General features: G+C 39.3%; 1 protein-coding gene across 6 annotated transcripts in view; it reads left to right on the top strand.

Annotated features, from left to right (window-relative positions):
• The window catches only part of FHIT (fragile histidine triad diadenosine triphosphatase), a 1,489,770-nt gene that overhangs the window by 689,352 nt on the left and 785,972 nt on the right, over nt 1-14,446 (top strand). For all 6 annotated transcript variants that reach the window (XM_050781267.1, XM_050781268.1, XM_050781270.1 and 3 more), the window contains one exon: nt 3,756-3,875. In XM_050781267.1, coding sequence (XP_050637224.1) covers nt 3,773-3,875 — 103 coding nt within the window. In that variant the 5' untranslated portion in view covers nt 3,756-3,772. The remainder of the gene's footprint in view (nt 1-3,755; nt 3,876-14,446) is intronic.

Here is a 14,446-nt window from a genome sequence, read left to right as displayed (position 1 = left end):
CAATTTTTTAGGAAGAGAAACATGCATATACACACACATCACTATTAGAGACAAATGAAGTAAAAGGAAGAGACGCCATTTTACCGTTCAATAATTAAAAGCTTGGAAAGCAGGAAGTACTATCAAGTGCTGGTAAGGATGTAGGAAAATAGAAATCCTCATGTATTGCTGCTGGGCATGCAAGCTGGTGCATATATTTTAGAAAATCTAAGTATCTGACCTGAATCCCAACAATGGGATGCTAGGATCGGAATCCAGGGAAACGTGTATAAGAATGGTAGTCACAGTGTAACTTGTGGTAAAAGGTTGTAATCAAGCTAGCTCTATAGTACTAGAGGAGTGGGCAGGAATACTACAGTGGAATGCAGTGAAAGAGTTGTTTATAGCACCATGGATGAGTTTCTAAAACAATGTTGAGAGAATACAGAAGAATGAGACTTAAAAACTACAAGTTACATACAAATTTAAAAACCATGAATAAAAGAGCCCTATGTATTTTTGACAAAAATTTATGTACACAAACATGTAAAGAGGATTCTGAATAATACATTAATTATAAAAAAGTGAATTTCTGGGGTGGGAAGGGAGGGAATGGGACTGGACATAGAGGACAAAAAGGAAAAGGATAAGAAAAGTGAAAAGAAAAAGAAGAGCTTTTCATGAGCTCATGATAATGTAGCTCATCAACTAGAGCCTGTGCTAAGTCAATTCTGTTCCATTATCCTGAAGGAGAAATAAACTTCTGGGACATTACTTCTTTTGGCAATGTTAGATCCAGGTGCTCAGAAAGTATCTTCAGGTATGGGTCTCTGTATCTTCACTGTCTTTGCCTCAGTGTTGGCTCTCATATCAAGCCAGCTCTTTTTAAGGAGAACTCATAGCTGTTTCAGGTTCATAGTCTACCAGTTTGGCAACTCAACTGAAAGAAAGTGGCCTTGTTACTATCAGCAGTATTACTCTGAAGGATGTCTTTGCCTTTGATTGGTTCATTTTGTGTCCTATGTCCACTTCCAAACCAATCATATGTCAAAGGACTATGGGTGCCTGGGTCACATGCCCATCACTAGAACCAGGTAGTAGGAATAGTCCCACATGTAGAATATGGTGGGGTGTTACTAAAAGCAAAAAATCAAAGTGGTATGGCTAAGACTATAAGGAAGTAGATTCTGGGGAGGGAAATAACCACAGGTCACTTGAATCAATGCTGTTTGTAGAATAGTTGATGTGATTTGCCATCTTTATTCTAGAAAAACAAGAAAAAATGAAGAATAGCTAACTCTAAGTATCTGAAGCACTGCCACTTGCATGATACTTGTTTTATATGATTGCAAGGAATAAAGTCATGAAAAACAGATAGACTTGGTATAAAGAGCAACTATGTTATTTGTAGAGTTGACTATCTTAGCAGGAACGAGTGATGAACTCCCCATCACTGGACATATTCAAGCATACACTAGCCAGCTGTTTGGCAGGAATTCTGTAGGAAAAGGCCCAAGGATTGGGAGGATAGTTGGGTTTGGTCAGTGGTTCTGAATCACCTGGACAACTATGGAAGCCTTGATTGCTGGGCCCTTGTCCCAAAGTTTCTGGTTCAGTAGGTCTGGGGTGGGGCCTCAAAATTTGCATTTGTAATAAGTTCCCAAGTGAAGTTGATGCTATTGTGGAGGGACCTCCCCTTGAGAACTGTTGGGTTTTTAATGAGCTGGTTGTAAATGTTCTAAAAACCATTATCTGTACCGCTGGGGCAAACCTTCCCGTCTTATTTCTTTAGTACCTGAAATGTGTACAGTTCTGGCTATATGGGTTCTTCCATAGAAAATGACATTTGTACAGTTCTCTGTCTTGTGTGTCATTGAGAATGTTAGAATCATTAAACAATCATGCATTATTCACGTGCTTTAAGGAAGCACATTTTTTTTCTAAGGAAAAAAAATACATTCAACATGTTTTTCCTCTGCTTTCACACCAACGACAACAATCAACAAAGACTACTACCGTGACCAAATGTGTGGCGTCCCCCCCCTGCAAAACACACCAAGCAGCGGACACCAGCTGGATGTCCTTTGATTCAGTTCAGAAGAATTTGGATGTTATGTACCTGGAGATAGCCTCAGATTCCACAGGTTGAGGGCTCAGTGCCGTGAGACTGGCCCCTGACTTTCAGATACCAGTTGGAAGTCTGGGCCTCTGGAACTTCCAACTGACTGACTGTAAATCAGGGACCCCATGGTTCCTTCTTTGAGTTCACTCAATTTGCTTGAGCAGCTCAAAGAATTCAGGGAAATACTTAGGTTTACCAGTTTATTACAGCAAATATTACAAAGGATACTGATGAAAAGATGCATAAGGTGAGGTACGGAGGAAAGAGCACGGAGCTTCCATGCTCTCCCAGGGCTCTCCCAGGGCGAGCCATCCTCCAGGAACCTTCGTGTTCAGCTATCCAGAAGCTCCCTAAACCTGTTCTTCTGGGTTTTTACAGAGGCTTCATTATGTAAACATGACCGACTAAACTGTTGACCATTGGTGATCAACTTCACCTTCAGCCCCTCTCTCCTCCTGGGAGATTGGGGAGTGGGGCTTGAAAGTTCCAGTCCTGTAATCCTGCATTGGTCCTTCTTGTGACCAGTCCCATCCTGAAGCTACCTAGACTCTTAGAGGCTGCTAGCTACCAGTTAATCATTAGCATACAAAAAGACATCACTTTGGAGTTTCTAAGGATTTTAGGAGTTGCATGCCAGGAAATGGGGTTGAAAACCAAATACATATTTTACAGTAAAATAAATAGTCAACTATTTTCTAATTTCATCCTTTTTATAATCCTTTCTCTGTTTTTCCATAGAGTGATCCATGTTCATCAATTTTGTACTAGGCTGTTCCTGAGTTAGAAAAATGAAATCGTTTTCTAGGGATGGTGTTTTTTAGTCATTTACAAAGTGCGTCTTAGTCATTCACAAAGTAACTTTATTGTGTATTGGCATCCACCTGATTTAAAAGTCATTCCTTGGTGCTAGATGGATTTGGCTTGTCTCAGCTATGCCATGTGCCAGATTCCCTTCAGCTTCCCTTTCCTGCCCCCGGCCCCCATGGCGTTCCCTCAAAAGGAAGATGCAGAACATTTCAGGTACCTTGCTGCTTTGTGGCCCTGTTACAACCAGGAATTGTTCTAGTTTTGAACTCCGTTTTGCTCCTTCCTTCCTTTTAAAAAAATTTGTTTTTTCTCCTTAATTTTGGAGATTTTGCTAGAATAGTTCTCTGGGGGTGCTCATATTTTTGTAATTGTAGGCAAGGTCAGACAGTGTTTGCACTTGCTGTAAATTGCTATTATATGAACATAAAACCATTTGAGAGAAGCATTTAAGAATTAGAAGGTTTATAGTTAATACTTAATGAAAATTTTCAGCTTAGCAGAGATGACAAAATAGATGGGTAAAAATAAGTACCTGACAAATAGGGCCTTGTGGGTTTGAGTTAAGGTGGCACCGTGAGGTGCAGGGGGAGGAAAGGGGAAAGGCTGTTTTGTTGTCCAAGTGCAAACTTCTGCTTGAAAATTGCTAACTCTAATCAAGGAAACACTGGTAGGGAGAGTGGAGTATTTTAGAAAGACTTGCCCAGAATGCATCTTGGTGAACATTCAATGAGGAACAATTTCAATGGCATCCTCTCTGCAACTAAGAATCTGTAGTAATGGAATTTGCTTTCTTTAAGGTGGTATATGAGCTGAGTTTCTTATTTGAATTCTATCCATTGTCTTTTAGACTTCAGCTGTGAGGACATGTCGTTCAGATTTGGCCAACATCTCATCAAGCCCTCTGTGGTGTTTCTCAAAACAGAACTGTCCTTCGCTCTTGTGAATAGGAAACCTGTGGTACCAGGACGTATCCTTTTTTATCTGGAGAGGAAAAATAAAAGTCTTCTGAGCCTAACCAGCCAAATGAATATAAATGTAAGATTGGCCTCCAGTCTGTCCAAAAAGGTAAAGAAAGAATCCATCTCCCTCCCATTTTGAAGACACCAGGTAAGATGTTACACACATTTATTCTGAATCCAGTTGGTGGCACCAGTAATATGCTTGATCAATGTTGCAGAACTTCTGAAGAGAGTTGCTTAGCAACCGTGGCTTTGGAGGTGAATTTTTGCTTGACCTTTTCACTATCATAGCTGAGTAAATAAATAGGTGCTTCTGAAATGAGCCCAGTGAATATCACGGGCACTTGGTTTTCAACTTATCTGTTGTGAATTTTAATAGTAGCTTGGGTGGTGCCTTTGTGATGTGGAAGCAAGATATGTGCGGATTTGAGACTGACACTGTTGCTTTACCTCTTGGAGATCATTCAAGTTGTGCGTTTTATTTAAATTTATATATATAAATATACTTACAATTTTTTAAAAAAAATTAGGACCTGAAATAACATTTTCTCTTGGGAAAACTACCAGCTTATAGATCATCGGCCAGTGTCATTGGTGGGTAGAGTTGTTTTATTTCCCTCTGACCACTGAGTTGCGGTCTTTCCTCCTACAGACTTCAGCAGGAGCTTTATTCTTTTGCGGTGGGAATAACAAGTATTGGTGAAATGCTTGGGGAGTTCTTTTTATGTTGTTGAAAGTATCCCCTGATTGTGTGCATATGAATTTTGTACTGACTCTTCAGGATGTTTTTCTCTTTCCTCCTTAACTTAGTTTACTAAGCAGAAGGCAACAGAATAAAATTTAATATTTTCAGATAATAAGTATTTTCCACACTGAGACATGATTTTGCTTTGAAATGAATTTCTTAGAAATTCCGAATGTACAAATATGCCAAGAGGTTTTTCAGAGTAAGCTGCATTTTTTTTTTCAGTGAAAATGTGGAAAGTGCTTGAGAACTTCATGAATAATCTTCCTTTCTAGCCATGTAACTATTGTATGCTGAAAAAAAAAATACAAATAAGAAAAGCGTGTACCAAAAGATAATTGTGATTGTATTATAGACTCCCAAATTTCTGGAATCCAAATTCTAGTCAAATAAATTGTATTAATTTAGAAAACCAATAAGCAATAATCTAGTAAATATGTAAGTTTTTCTTAATATTTAAAACTCTTCTTTTAAATGTATAAAATGAGTCTAAATAATATTAGAAAACTGTTTTCTTCTGTTTATTGAAAAAAGTACTGGAATGATTTAGAAAGGCCCTAGAAAACAGAACAATTTTTTAAGTTTAATGCCAATTGTGTATTGAATTCTTTTAAAAGACCTGAATTTCTTGAAGTAACATTTTATTTTGCTGTAAGTTTGTGGTGGGCTTTTTCCTTTGGGGTTTTTAAAAGCAAAATGTCTGTAAATTAAGGTGTTGAAAGAATATGATTTAAATGCCATCTCTCTCTACGTGCCAGCTTTAATTGACTTTTAGAAAAGAAATAAAGGGACCTGGGATGAAAATGTGAATTTAGACAAGATTTGTTTGTCTAAATTCACTCTCATTCCTATGAAAATGAGAGGTCACAGATGCACTACCTTTTTTTTTTTTTTTTTCCTCCTTTTGAGGCAGAGTCTCACTCTGTAGCCCAGGCTAGGTTACAGTGGCGCGATCTTGGCTCAGTACAATCTCTGCCTCCTGGGTTCAAGCGACTCTTGTGCCACAGCCTCCCAAGTAGCTGGTACCACGGTCAGGCGCTACCACCCTGAGTTAATTTTTGTATTTTTAGTAGAGATGGGGTTTCGCCATGTTGGCCACTTTTTAAAATGATTAATAATGGAATGAACTCTTGTTTGTAGTTTTTTTACTCATATCTTAAGAGTGACTTGATTTTTCAGACTTTTTAACAAACTCAGAAAATGTGATGTATAAAACCAGGGCATATGTGAGTCTGAACTCAAGAAAAGTAGAAATGTCTATGTTTAGGAAAATATCTGTAGTGTGAATAGTGCGCAAGTAGTGAATACTAACTAGTTTCTTTCTGGATGGCACTGGTGTTGCCGTTTGGGAAATGAACCCTGTTCAGTTACTATATATTTGAGTAAATACTTGGAGAATATTTTATTAAAATTAACACACTTCAGTTTGTTTGGAAGGTAGCAAGAAGGATCCAACCTTTTCTGATTATAAGAACAATGAGAACTGGAGCATTTTTAAAATCAGTATACTCTGTAAGGCTAATTAACATCTGCACTATTTAAAACAGTCTCAGGCCAGTAGACAATGTATTCAGACAATCCTTCTTATGTGATGATTTTGTAACTTTTTATTTTACTTTACCTTTATAAACTCTGCCATGTTACAACTGGGAGACACATCTTAATAAGGTACTCATTTGCTTGCAGAAAGCTCTAGACTTTTGCCCTGAGATTTTAGAATGGAAGATGTGGATAGCTCTGTCCACTAACATTTCATAAATAAACGGTGAGATGTCTGGAGTGGGCTTTTATCTTCCTCCAGTGATCTATCCTGCCTGCCCTAGTCTAGCCCTTAGGTGTGGTTCATGTAGATTTATGATGTCTCCCTGCCTCTGGGCTTTTCCAATCCAGCCTATAACTTTATCTGAACCACAGCCCTGACCATATCATTCTTCTCTTCCCTTGTGAGTAAACCAATAATGAATGTCTGTTTTTTGAGGATAAAGTCCAAATTCCTTAGAATAGTTTTTAAGGACCTTCATTGTACTGGCTCAGTCTCCCCTCTTTCCAGCTGTTTCCTGAATATGTGTTGTACTATCCCTTTACCATACTTTCTCCTGCCTCTCGCCTCAACTGGAGATTCTCCCCATCCTTTTCATTTCAACTGAAGTGCTTTGATAACTGTCCCACCCTCCTAGGGAGAAGAACAAAAACAAAACCAAAAAACCCTTTCCTCTTTGTTTGTGACATTCACTTCCTTATTCACATGTTGATTCATTCAACACTTTATTACTGAGCTCATACTCCGTTCCAGGTACCATGATCAAACACATAGTCCAGTCTGCCTCGTATCTGAAGTATGTGCATCCCTATTTCTGCACCGAGTCTTTCCTTCCTATGGACGGGACCTGCTCTTGCCCGTCTCTTTTTTCTTAGCATCCAAATGTATTATGTTCACTGAATCTAAAGTGAGACTGGAAACATCAGGAGCATATGCATTGTTCCAGTTAACGGAATAGGGAGACAGGGTGTGCTGAAATCCCACCTCTTCCCTATTCCCATGCACGAGGCCAAGTCTTGTCACTACTTTTTTCCAGATGTTTCAGTATCATGTCCAAGCTAGATTTTCCCAGCTTCCCCCTCATCCTTTGTCCATTACAATTCTGTTTACAAGTGTGTGAGTGTAGGGAGTTAAATCTAAAAGCAGTGAATGAACTGATGGCAGATGGGAAAAGATTCTTTGCCATTTCTTTACATGTTAATTTGTGAATGGACCAATCTGTGTTTTAAGGGCAGTATATTGGCATCTTTATGTAAAATGGAACATTTTGTTTTGTATGTTTGATGAATTCTTCTTAAAAATGGCATTCAGGTGCCCTTTGGGGAGTGTGCCATTCATGAGAGACTTGTAAATGTCATCTTTGAACTTGTGGCTCTTATAACATTTTGCTGCCCCCCACTAACACTTATTTCTTATGACTTTGCTCACTGACTTTTTCATAGCTTTCAGAGAAAGAAAAAGAACTGTCAAATCAGGGGCCAAAGATATGCTTTTGAAGCAGGATGGTTTGCTTCATTCTCAGAACAGCCACTTCAGTCCCTCCTTGTTCCCACCTGAAGCAAACACTTCTGTTCCTTGCCAGCACTGTTTAAAGCCTATTGAATAGGCTTTGGCTTCTGTGGTGCAACACTTAGAATAATATGTCAGAATGTCTTTAATCCATTAATTTCTTGTTACTGGAAAATGCTTTTCAGAGTTTCTTGGTGATAGAATCATTTTGAAGAGTACACATTCAGAATTCTGCAGCAAACATTTTATTCATGTGTCTCAGTGCAGCCCAGCTATTGTTCATGGCTTAAATAAATTTGAACCATTATGGTTAATACTTCTCCTTACCCCTCCTCCCTTTGCTTTGTGCTGTGTCTATCTCTCTTCTTGAGTTGAGCATGAAAATGAATTTAAACATCAGTGGTATCCATTTGAAGACTGGGGCTTTTGTTGTAAATAAAATTATTCATTTGTTATGTTCTGTTGTTTTCAGCAGAGAGTGTATTGATCTCTGCATTGCTATTCTGAATGGCGTAAGGAGCTGCAACATGAGGGAGACACAGCAACATTTGTGGATGAATTGAATAGGGTGTGTGATGACAGACAGAAACCTTGCTCACTGATCATACTGTATTCTACAAATCATTCATCAAGAGTTTATTGAATCAGTTATTAAAAAGAGCAGATTTTTCCAACCAAGACCATCACACGCAGAATGTTACCAGGGCCAAACAACATTAGGATGATGCATGGAGGGACAGCCTTACAAAGTATATTTGTGAGAGAATTAGACTAGGTAACTTAAAGAACATTTCTGCTGACACATTAGAAATAAAAAGTTTGCTACAATGCAAACTGTGCTCCAAGATCCAACTTCAAAAGGTAAAAAAGAAAACTCTGACAACCGTCTTTTAATACAGAATGTTATTAATGTTACCAGGGCCAAACAACATTAGGATGTTAATTTTCCCCAAAGAGCAATGTTAAGTTTCCCCAGTTTTCAGACTGTTACCATGTTGAGTGCTCCTGAAATAAGTGGAAAAATAATAAAAATAGCTTCATTACTTAACAGTGATTCTTACCAAATAGATGCTATAGATAAAAGCGCCCTTTTAGTCGTTCCATAAAAATCAGAAATATTTGTCATTTCCTCAGTGGGTTGTAATCTTGTGAATTCCTTTAATTGTTCAGGAAGCTGCAGTTATTAGTGATCTTCCATTTCTCTAAAGAGTTTCTTTTTAAACCTTCCTGTACAAGTAAAATGAGCACAAGCACTATTTTAATATCTTTATTGCTAAAGATAGGTTTTTGCTCTGAAAATTGCCCTAAGCACATGTCTTGTCTTTGCTCTGTGCATGCTTGTTGTATATCAGTCAGCTTAAGCTTTTGGAGGAGAAATGTTCAAAGACAATCTTGCTGTCTGATGTAATGGGGCAAGTTGGTTTTCTTGTGGTCACATTTTTTTCTTGAGTTCATTTGGCAGATTGTTGTGTTCAAAGACATGCATTTAGCAGTGATTGTGAAGTTGGAGTTTTCTTTTTCCTACTTCTGTGGGAAAGGTTTCCATATGAATGCGCACCTACCCTTGCGTTATTAGAGTACATGGCCACCAGCTAGAAGCAGCTTCTGATAGTATTGGCCAATGGGAACAAAGGAAGTTATTGGATGCTTTCATCATTCGAAGTTGACAAACATCTTTTTTCAATGTCTAAAATCCACCACAGAGAATCCTGCCAACTCTCATTGTAAGAGAAACTTTGTGTGACCATCATCCATCTTGACTTGCCATCTAAAGAATTACGATGCAGAAAACAAATTCATTTTATCTCACATACCAGCTGATCAGTTGGTAGTGAGCTGCCAAGGTTGAGGACTCAGGCTGCATGTGGGGTCAGAAGGCAGTAACTGTCATGGGCACTAGAGGGGAAGGGGAAGCCCTCCTTGCTAGTCTCTTCCTCTCTCAAGTTTATTTTTTGTTCCTGGAGCCGAGACTGACATCTTTATTTTTTATCATAGACAGAATGATGGATTGTTGTAACCTGACGCTGAAGGAATTAAGTAGGTACTTTGTATGTGTGCAAGGAAGATTTGAAATTGGATGGAGAAAAATGCATGGACTTTGTGCACTTTGCCCTGGCCCCTTCAAAATGAAGGTGACATACCCATGAAACACTGTTCCTGAGGCATGTACGTGTTGGTCTCTAGACCTCATCTGGACTACTTCCTGCTATCTGCCTTCTCTTCCTTGACTCGTCTGGCTCATTGCTGCCTGCTCTCTGCTGAGGATATGCACGTACAAAGTAGCCTTGTGGTTCACTAGGTCACTGTTGCTTAATGACGGTTTTAACTGTCTTTCCTTGATCTTGACCTGTCTTCCACACTAGGGTTACCCTACTGTGAATGGGATGGGGTGCGTTGGCCTGACCTGATTATGCATTACAGGATAAAAATTCAACGGTCATTTTCATCAAGTACATTTCTCAGAATTGCATAAAGGCTGTAGAGTCACTTTTACAACCAGAAATGCATATCTTTACCATCTGCAGATCTACACAGAATATAAGTCTGTTAATGTAGGTGTGTGTTGGGGGAGAGGGATATTAGGGATGTTCTTTCTCCAATTCTAGCAAATGGTAGAATGATAATTATATGTATCTAGATAACACTTTGAATATTAATCATATTGCTATCATGGGTATCCTGTAATGTGGAAAGCTGTTCAAAATTTCCATTTATTTCCACAGTAACTTTTTCAGGTAGTTTTAAACTGTCACGGTTAACAATTACTGAACTCTGTTCATTATATTCTGGGCATATTTTTGACCTGCTTTCCATGCAAGTCATCAGATTTTAAGGAACACGAAAAGACTGGTCATGGTGTTGCCGGCCTCGCACTTGCTAAGAAATATAATTATAAGTAATGAATGGAATAATAATACATCATTATTTATGAGACGTGTCATGTAATTAACTTAATGCAAAATATATTCTAATTTCCATTTGGAATGAAAATAGGTTTGTTTGAACATCAGTAAGTAGTTACTGATTCTTTTATATTTTCATGCACATATCAAGACTGTTAAAATCTACTGAGTACATATACATGGAGTTTTTACAACAGTCAAGATAGCTTTCTTCTAATAGAGTCTTATGTATATTCCTTATTTTTATTATATATACATAATTTGTATATGTGTTCAACTCTTAGAGTTAGCATAATTTATATTTATTGCAAATTAATGATCTAATTTATTTACTTAGCTACCATTTCCTTTCTCAAACTAATTAACTGAAAAAATAACCATAAATTTGCAAATAGCTTCTGGGCACAAATCCTAAGTTGGACTTATCCTTAAAAACCTCTACAATACCAGATACCTGAAGTGGTTTGCAATCTAAACTATCTTTATGAGACTTCTACTACAGGCTTTAAATATATTTCAGGAGACTTGGTTTAGCTTATATCTATCTGCAGTTGGGGGTCAGGATATGGGTGGATAAGTCTTAGGCAGTGGAGTTAGTTATGTTTATGTGTAACAATTAGTATGACACATGGTACTGACCAATATTAAAGGTGGTTCCTGAAAGCTCTCTGCTGTGCCAGACATCAACATATTAATTTCTGCATTGTGGGGATGTCTGGAGAGTCCCAGGGGAGGAAGCAAAGAGATGGTGAGCAGCATGCAAGGGTAGTAAGTAATGCTTCTGTATTTCAATATTTTCATAACAGGAATGGACACGCCAGTGCACATGGTCTCTGTAGCAGCCCAGATTTTAGAGGGAGAAAACAGATGGAAGAAGCTCCTTTATATCCCTAAGACCAAGCATGTTTTTTGTTCTTCAAGACCATTAAGTCAAGCATAGTTGTAGACTTGCTGATGAATTAAAACCAGCAGAACTCTTTCTTTGTATCAAATGGTCATCTTCCTCACACTGAACTTAGCCTCCTAACACTGGTTTAAGGGAAAGCTTACTTGTAGCATGGAGGATACTGAGGCAATGTTCTTTCTTTCCCTTTTGTATATGTGTTTGGGGTAACTGTGGTAGTGGGGAGTATATTTATGCACATATAACTAATATCTTACATTAAAATAATTTAAAATAAAATTGTATTTTATGACTAACAATGCATTATTGGAGTCAATATTTTGTTTCAGACAGGCACAGTAGTGCACACCTATAATCCCAGAGTTTTGGGAGGCTGAAGCAGGAGGATCACTTTGAGGCCAGGAGTTTGAGACCAGCCTAGGCAGCATAGCTAGACCCTTTTCGACAAGAAAAATTTATTGGCTAGGCGTGATGGCATGCATCTGTAGTCCTAACTACTTGGGAGGCTGAGGTAGGAGGATTGCTTTAGCCCAGGAGTTCAAGGTTATAGTAAGCTATGATTTGCACCACTGCACTGTAGCCTGAGCTGCGGAGCAAGAACCTTTCTAAAACAAAAATTGTTCTATCCTCATTGGCCTATGAGTGGTTTAAATGGAAAAGCTGAGGCACAGACCAATGGTGGCTCTAGTTCATGGGAATCTGGGCTTTACCCAGGACTCTTGATTCTCATTCCATTGTTCATTTCACCCTCTCTGGTTGCATTTCACATATGCTGCAAAAATCTATGTGCTGTGGGGTGGGTGTCCTGAGAAGTTCTCTCTAGAGTTAAAACCTTTCCCATTAGCCCCACTTTCTAGTGTTATATTTTCCTAAAGCTTTACTCTGCCGTTTATATTTTTATGGGCATTTTGCTGTTTGTGGTTTTATTATTTTATTGTAAGCTTCATTATCATTTAAGAATAAGACCAACCTTAGTGACTTCTGAAAGTCTAGAAGGTTTAAGCCTTACTCTCCAGTGCCATCTACATGAGGCCCAACAGTTTAGCTTGGCTAGCAGCATAATTTGCTCTGAGATAAAATGAGTCCAGAAGGAGCTAAATTCATCTGGCTCTCCAATTTTTCTCTTTCCTGATAGGTTTCGGAATGCCTAAAGTTATCAAGAGTTCTTTTTATCTTTAAGATTAATTTCCAGTTCAAGAGATTTGTGTGCTAATACTTTAAAAAGTTAGCCATGATACCCTTCCATTCGCCAAAGATGATTGCTTTAATAGTTGTTAAATAAGATGTGTCAGGATAAAAATAAATCAACAGGAATTACATTAAAATCTGGAGTGTTTCACATGCAGAGGCCTTGAATACTAGTTAGTAATTTCTATTCTGCTTAGGGAACAAATGACTCTAGAAGCCATCTCTCAGGGAATCCTCTCTGCAGTAATGTAATTGAAGTTCAGGAGTGCAGCAGATGTTGAGTGAAACTTTTCCTATTTCCCTGGAATAAACAGCTAAGGCCTAAGCAGGAAGGCTGACATTTGGGGGCAGATGCTCCCCATATCCACATTACTGAGAGGCAGCAGCAGAACCATTCCTACCTCACCAAACCATACCTCCACGCCCCCAAACTGCAAAGGGAGAGGATTCATGAGGATAAAGATCGACAGATGAAATGAGGAGTGTTGAGATGCTTTCTTCTTCCCTCTTCTGGAGTAATTACTCCCACTGCCTTGAAAGTCACGTCCCTCGGGGGATGCTTTCCACAAAATGACACTGGCATCTTGTTCCCCGGCTTGATGCTACGAAGCTGTAGAACCTGCAAGCTGACGCAGGCACTGTCACGATCTGGGAGTGCAGGGAGGTACAATTGCTTTTGGAGAGCTTCCCATGTACTCTGTGGAGTTTGGAATTGTACATGAGTGCCCAAGAGTGCTTGCTTCTCATCTTTGCATTCCTGAATGTAGGTTGGGGCAGGGGAGGCTTGTTGGCGAGGCTTGTAGTAGCAGAACAAGAAGTCACTGAAGAGGAGTAGTGTTCCTGGGAAAAAAGATGAAAACAACTTTTCTACACTATCCCGCCTTTTCAGTAGCCCTTTGAAGAAGCCCAGAAGAACCAACCTCAGCAGGTCCCCTGGTTCCTGTAAATGACCATGAATGTCAGAGTAGAAGGCAGGCACCACTAGGTTGCTCAGGTAGATGCTGGGCCAACTGATGTGCTGGCCTATCCAAGGAGGGGATTGGGTCATGGAACACCGGCAGATCTAAAAGGGAGACATGGCTGTCCTTTTGTAAATTAATCCTCAGAAACAAATGGGGGCAAGACTTTACTACCTTCCCGACAAAAACATGCCTGTTAATTCACCAGTGCAGATTACCATATTTGCAGAGGCTCCCAGCAGATGGAACTGGAGCTAGACCAGGGACACTTACCTGTCACCTGTTTGTCTTTGTGTGCGTGTGTTTTGTGCATGTGTATGTGTGTTTCATTTTGTGTTTTTGTTTTTGAGACAGAGTCTCACTCTGTCACCCAGGCTGTAGTGCAGTGGCGCAACCTTGGCTCACTGCAGCCTTGAACTCCAGGGCTCAAGTGATCTTCTCGCCTCAGCCTCCTGAGAAGCTGGGACTACAGGTGCAGGCCACCATGCCCAGCTAATTTTTGCATTTTTTTGTAGAGATGAGGTTTCACCATGTTGCCCAGGCTAATCTCAAACTCCTGAGCTCAAGCCATCCACCTCAGCCTCCCAAAGTGCTGGAATTACAGGCATGTGCCACCGCACCTGGCTGCCTGTCACTTGTTGACAGGCAACCTGTTACCAAAGACCACACTGCCTTTAATGCTAGCATAGCTTAGCCTCACTATGGGAGAAATATTTGTAGAGAGCTCTAAGTAATAAAAGTTGCATCTCAAGTCTGTGCTTGGTAGGATATAAAATTTTGATAGAACCAAGACAAGAATTTTAAAATGGAGAGATTTACAATTATGGAAAG

Source organism: Macaca thibetana, chromosome 2 (genome assembly GCF_024542745.1).
Source record: "Macaca thibetana thibetana isolate TM-01 chromosome 2, ASM2454274v1, whole genome shotgun sequence".
In the NCBI taxonomy this organism is placed as follows: domain Eukaryota; kingdom Metazoa; phylum Chordata; class Mammalia; order Primates; family Cercopithecidae; genus Macaca; species Macaca thibetana.
This window is presented reverse-complemented; position numbering and strand designations above follow the sequence as displayed.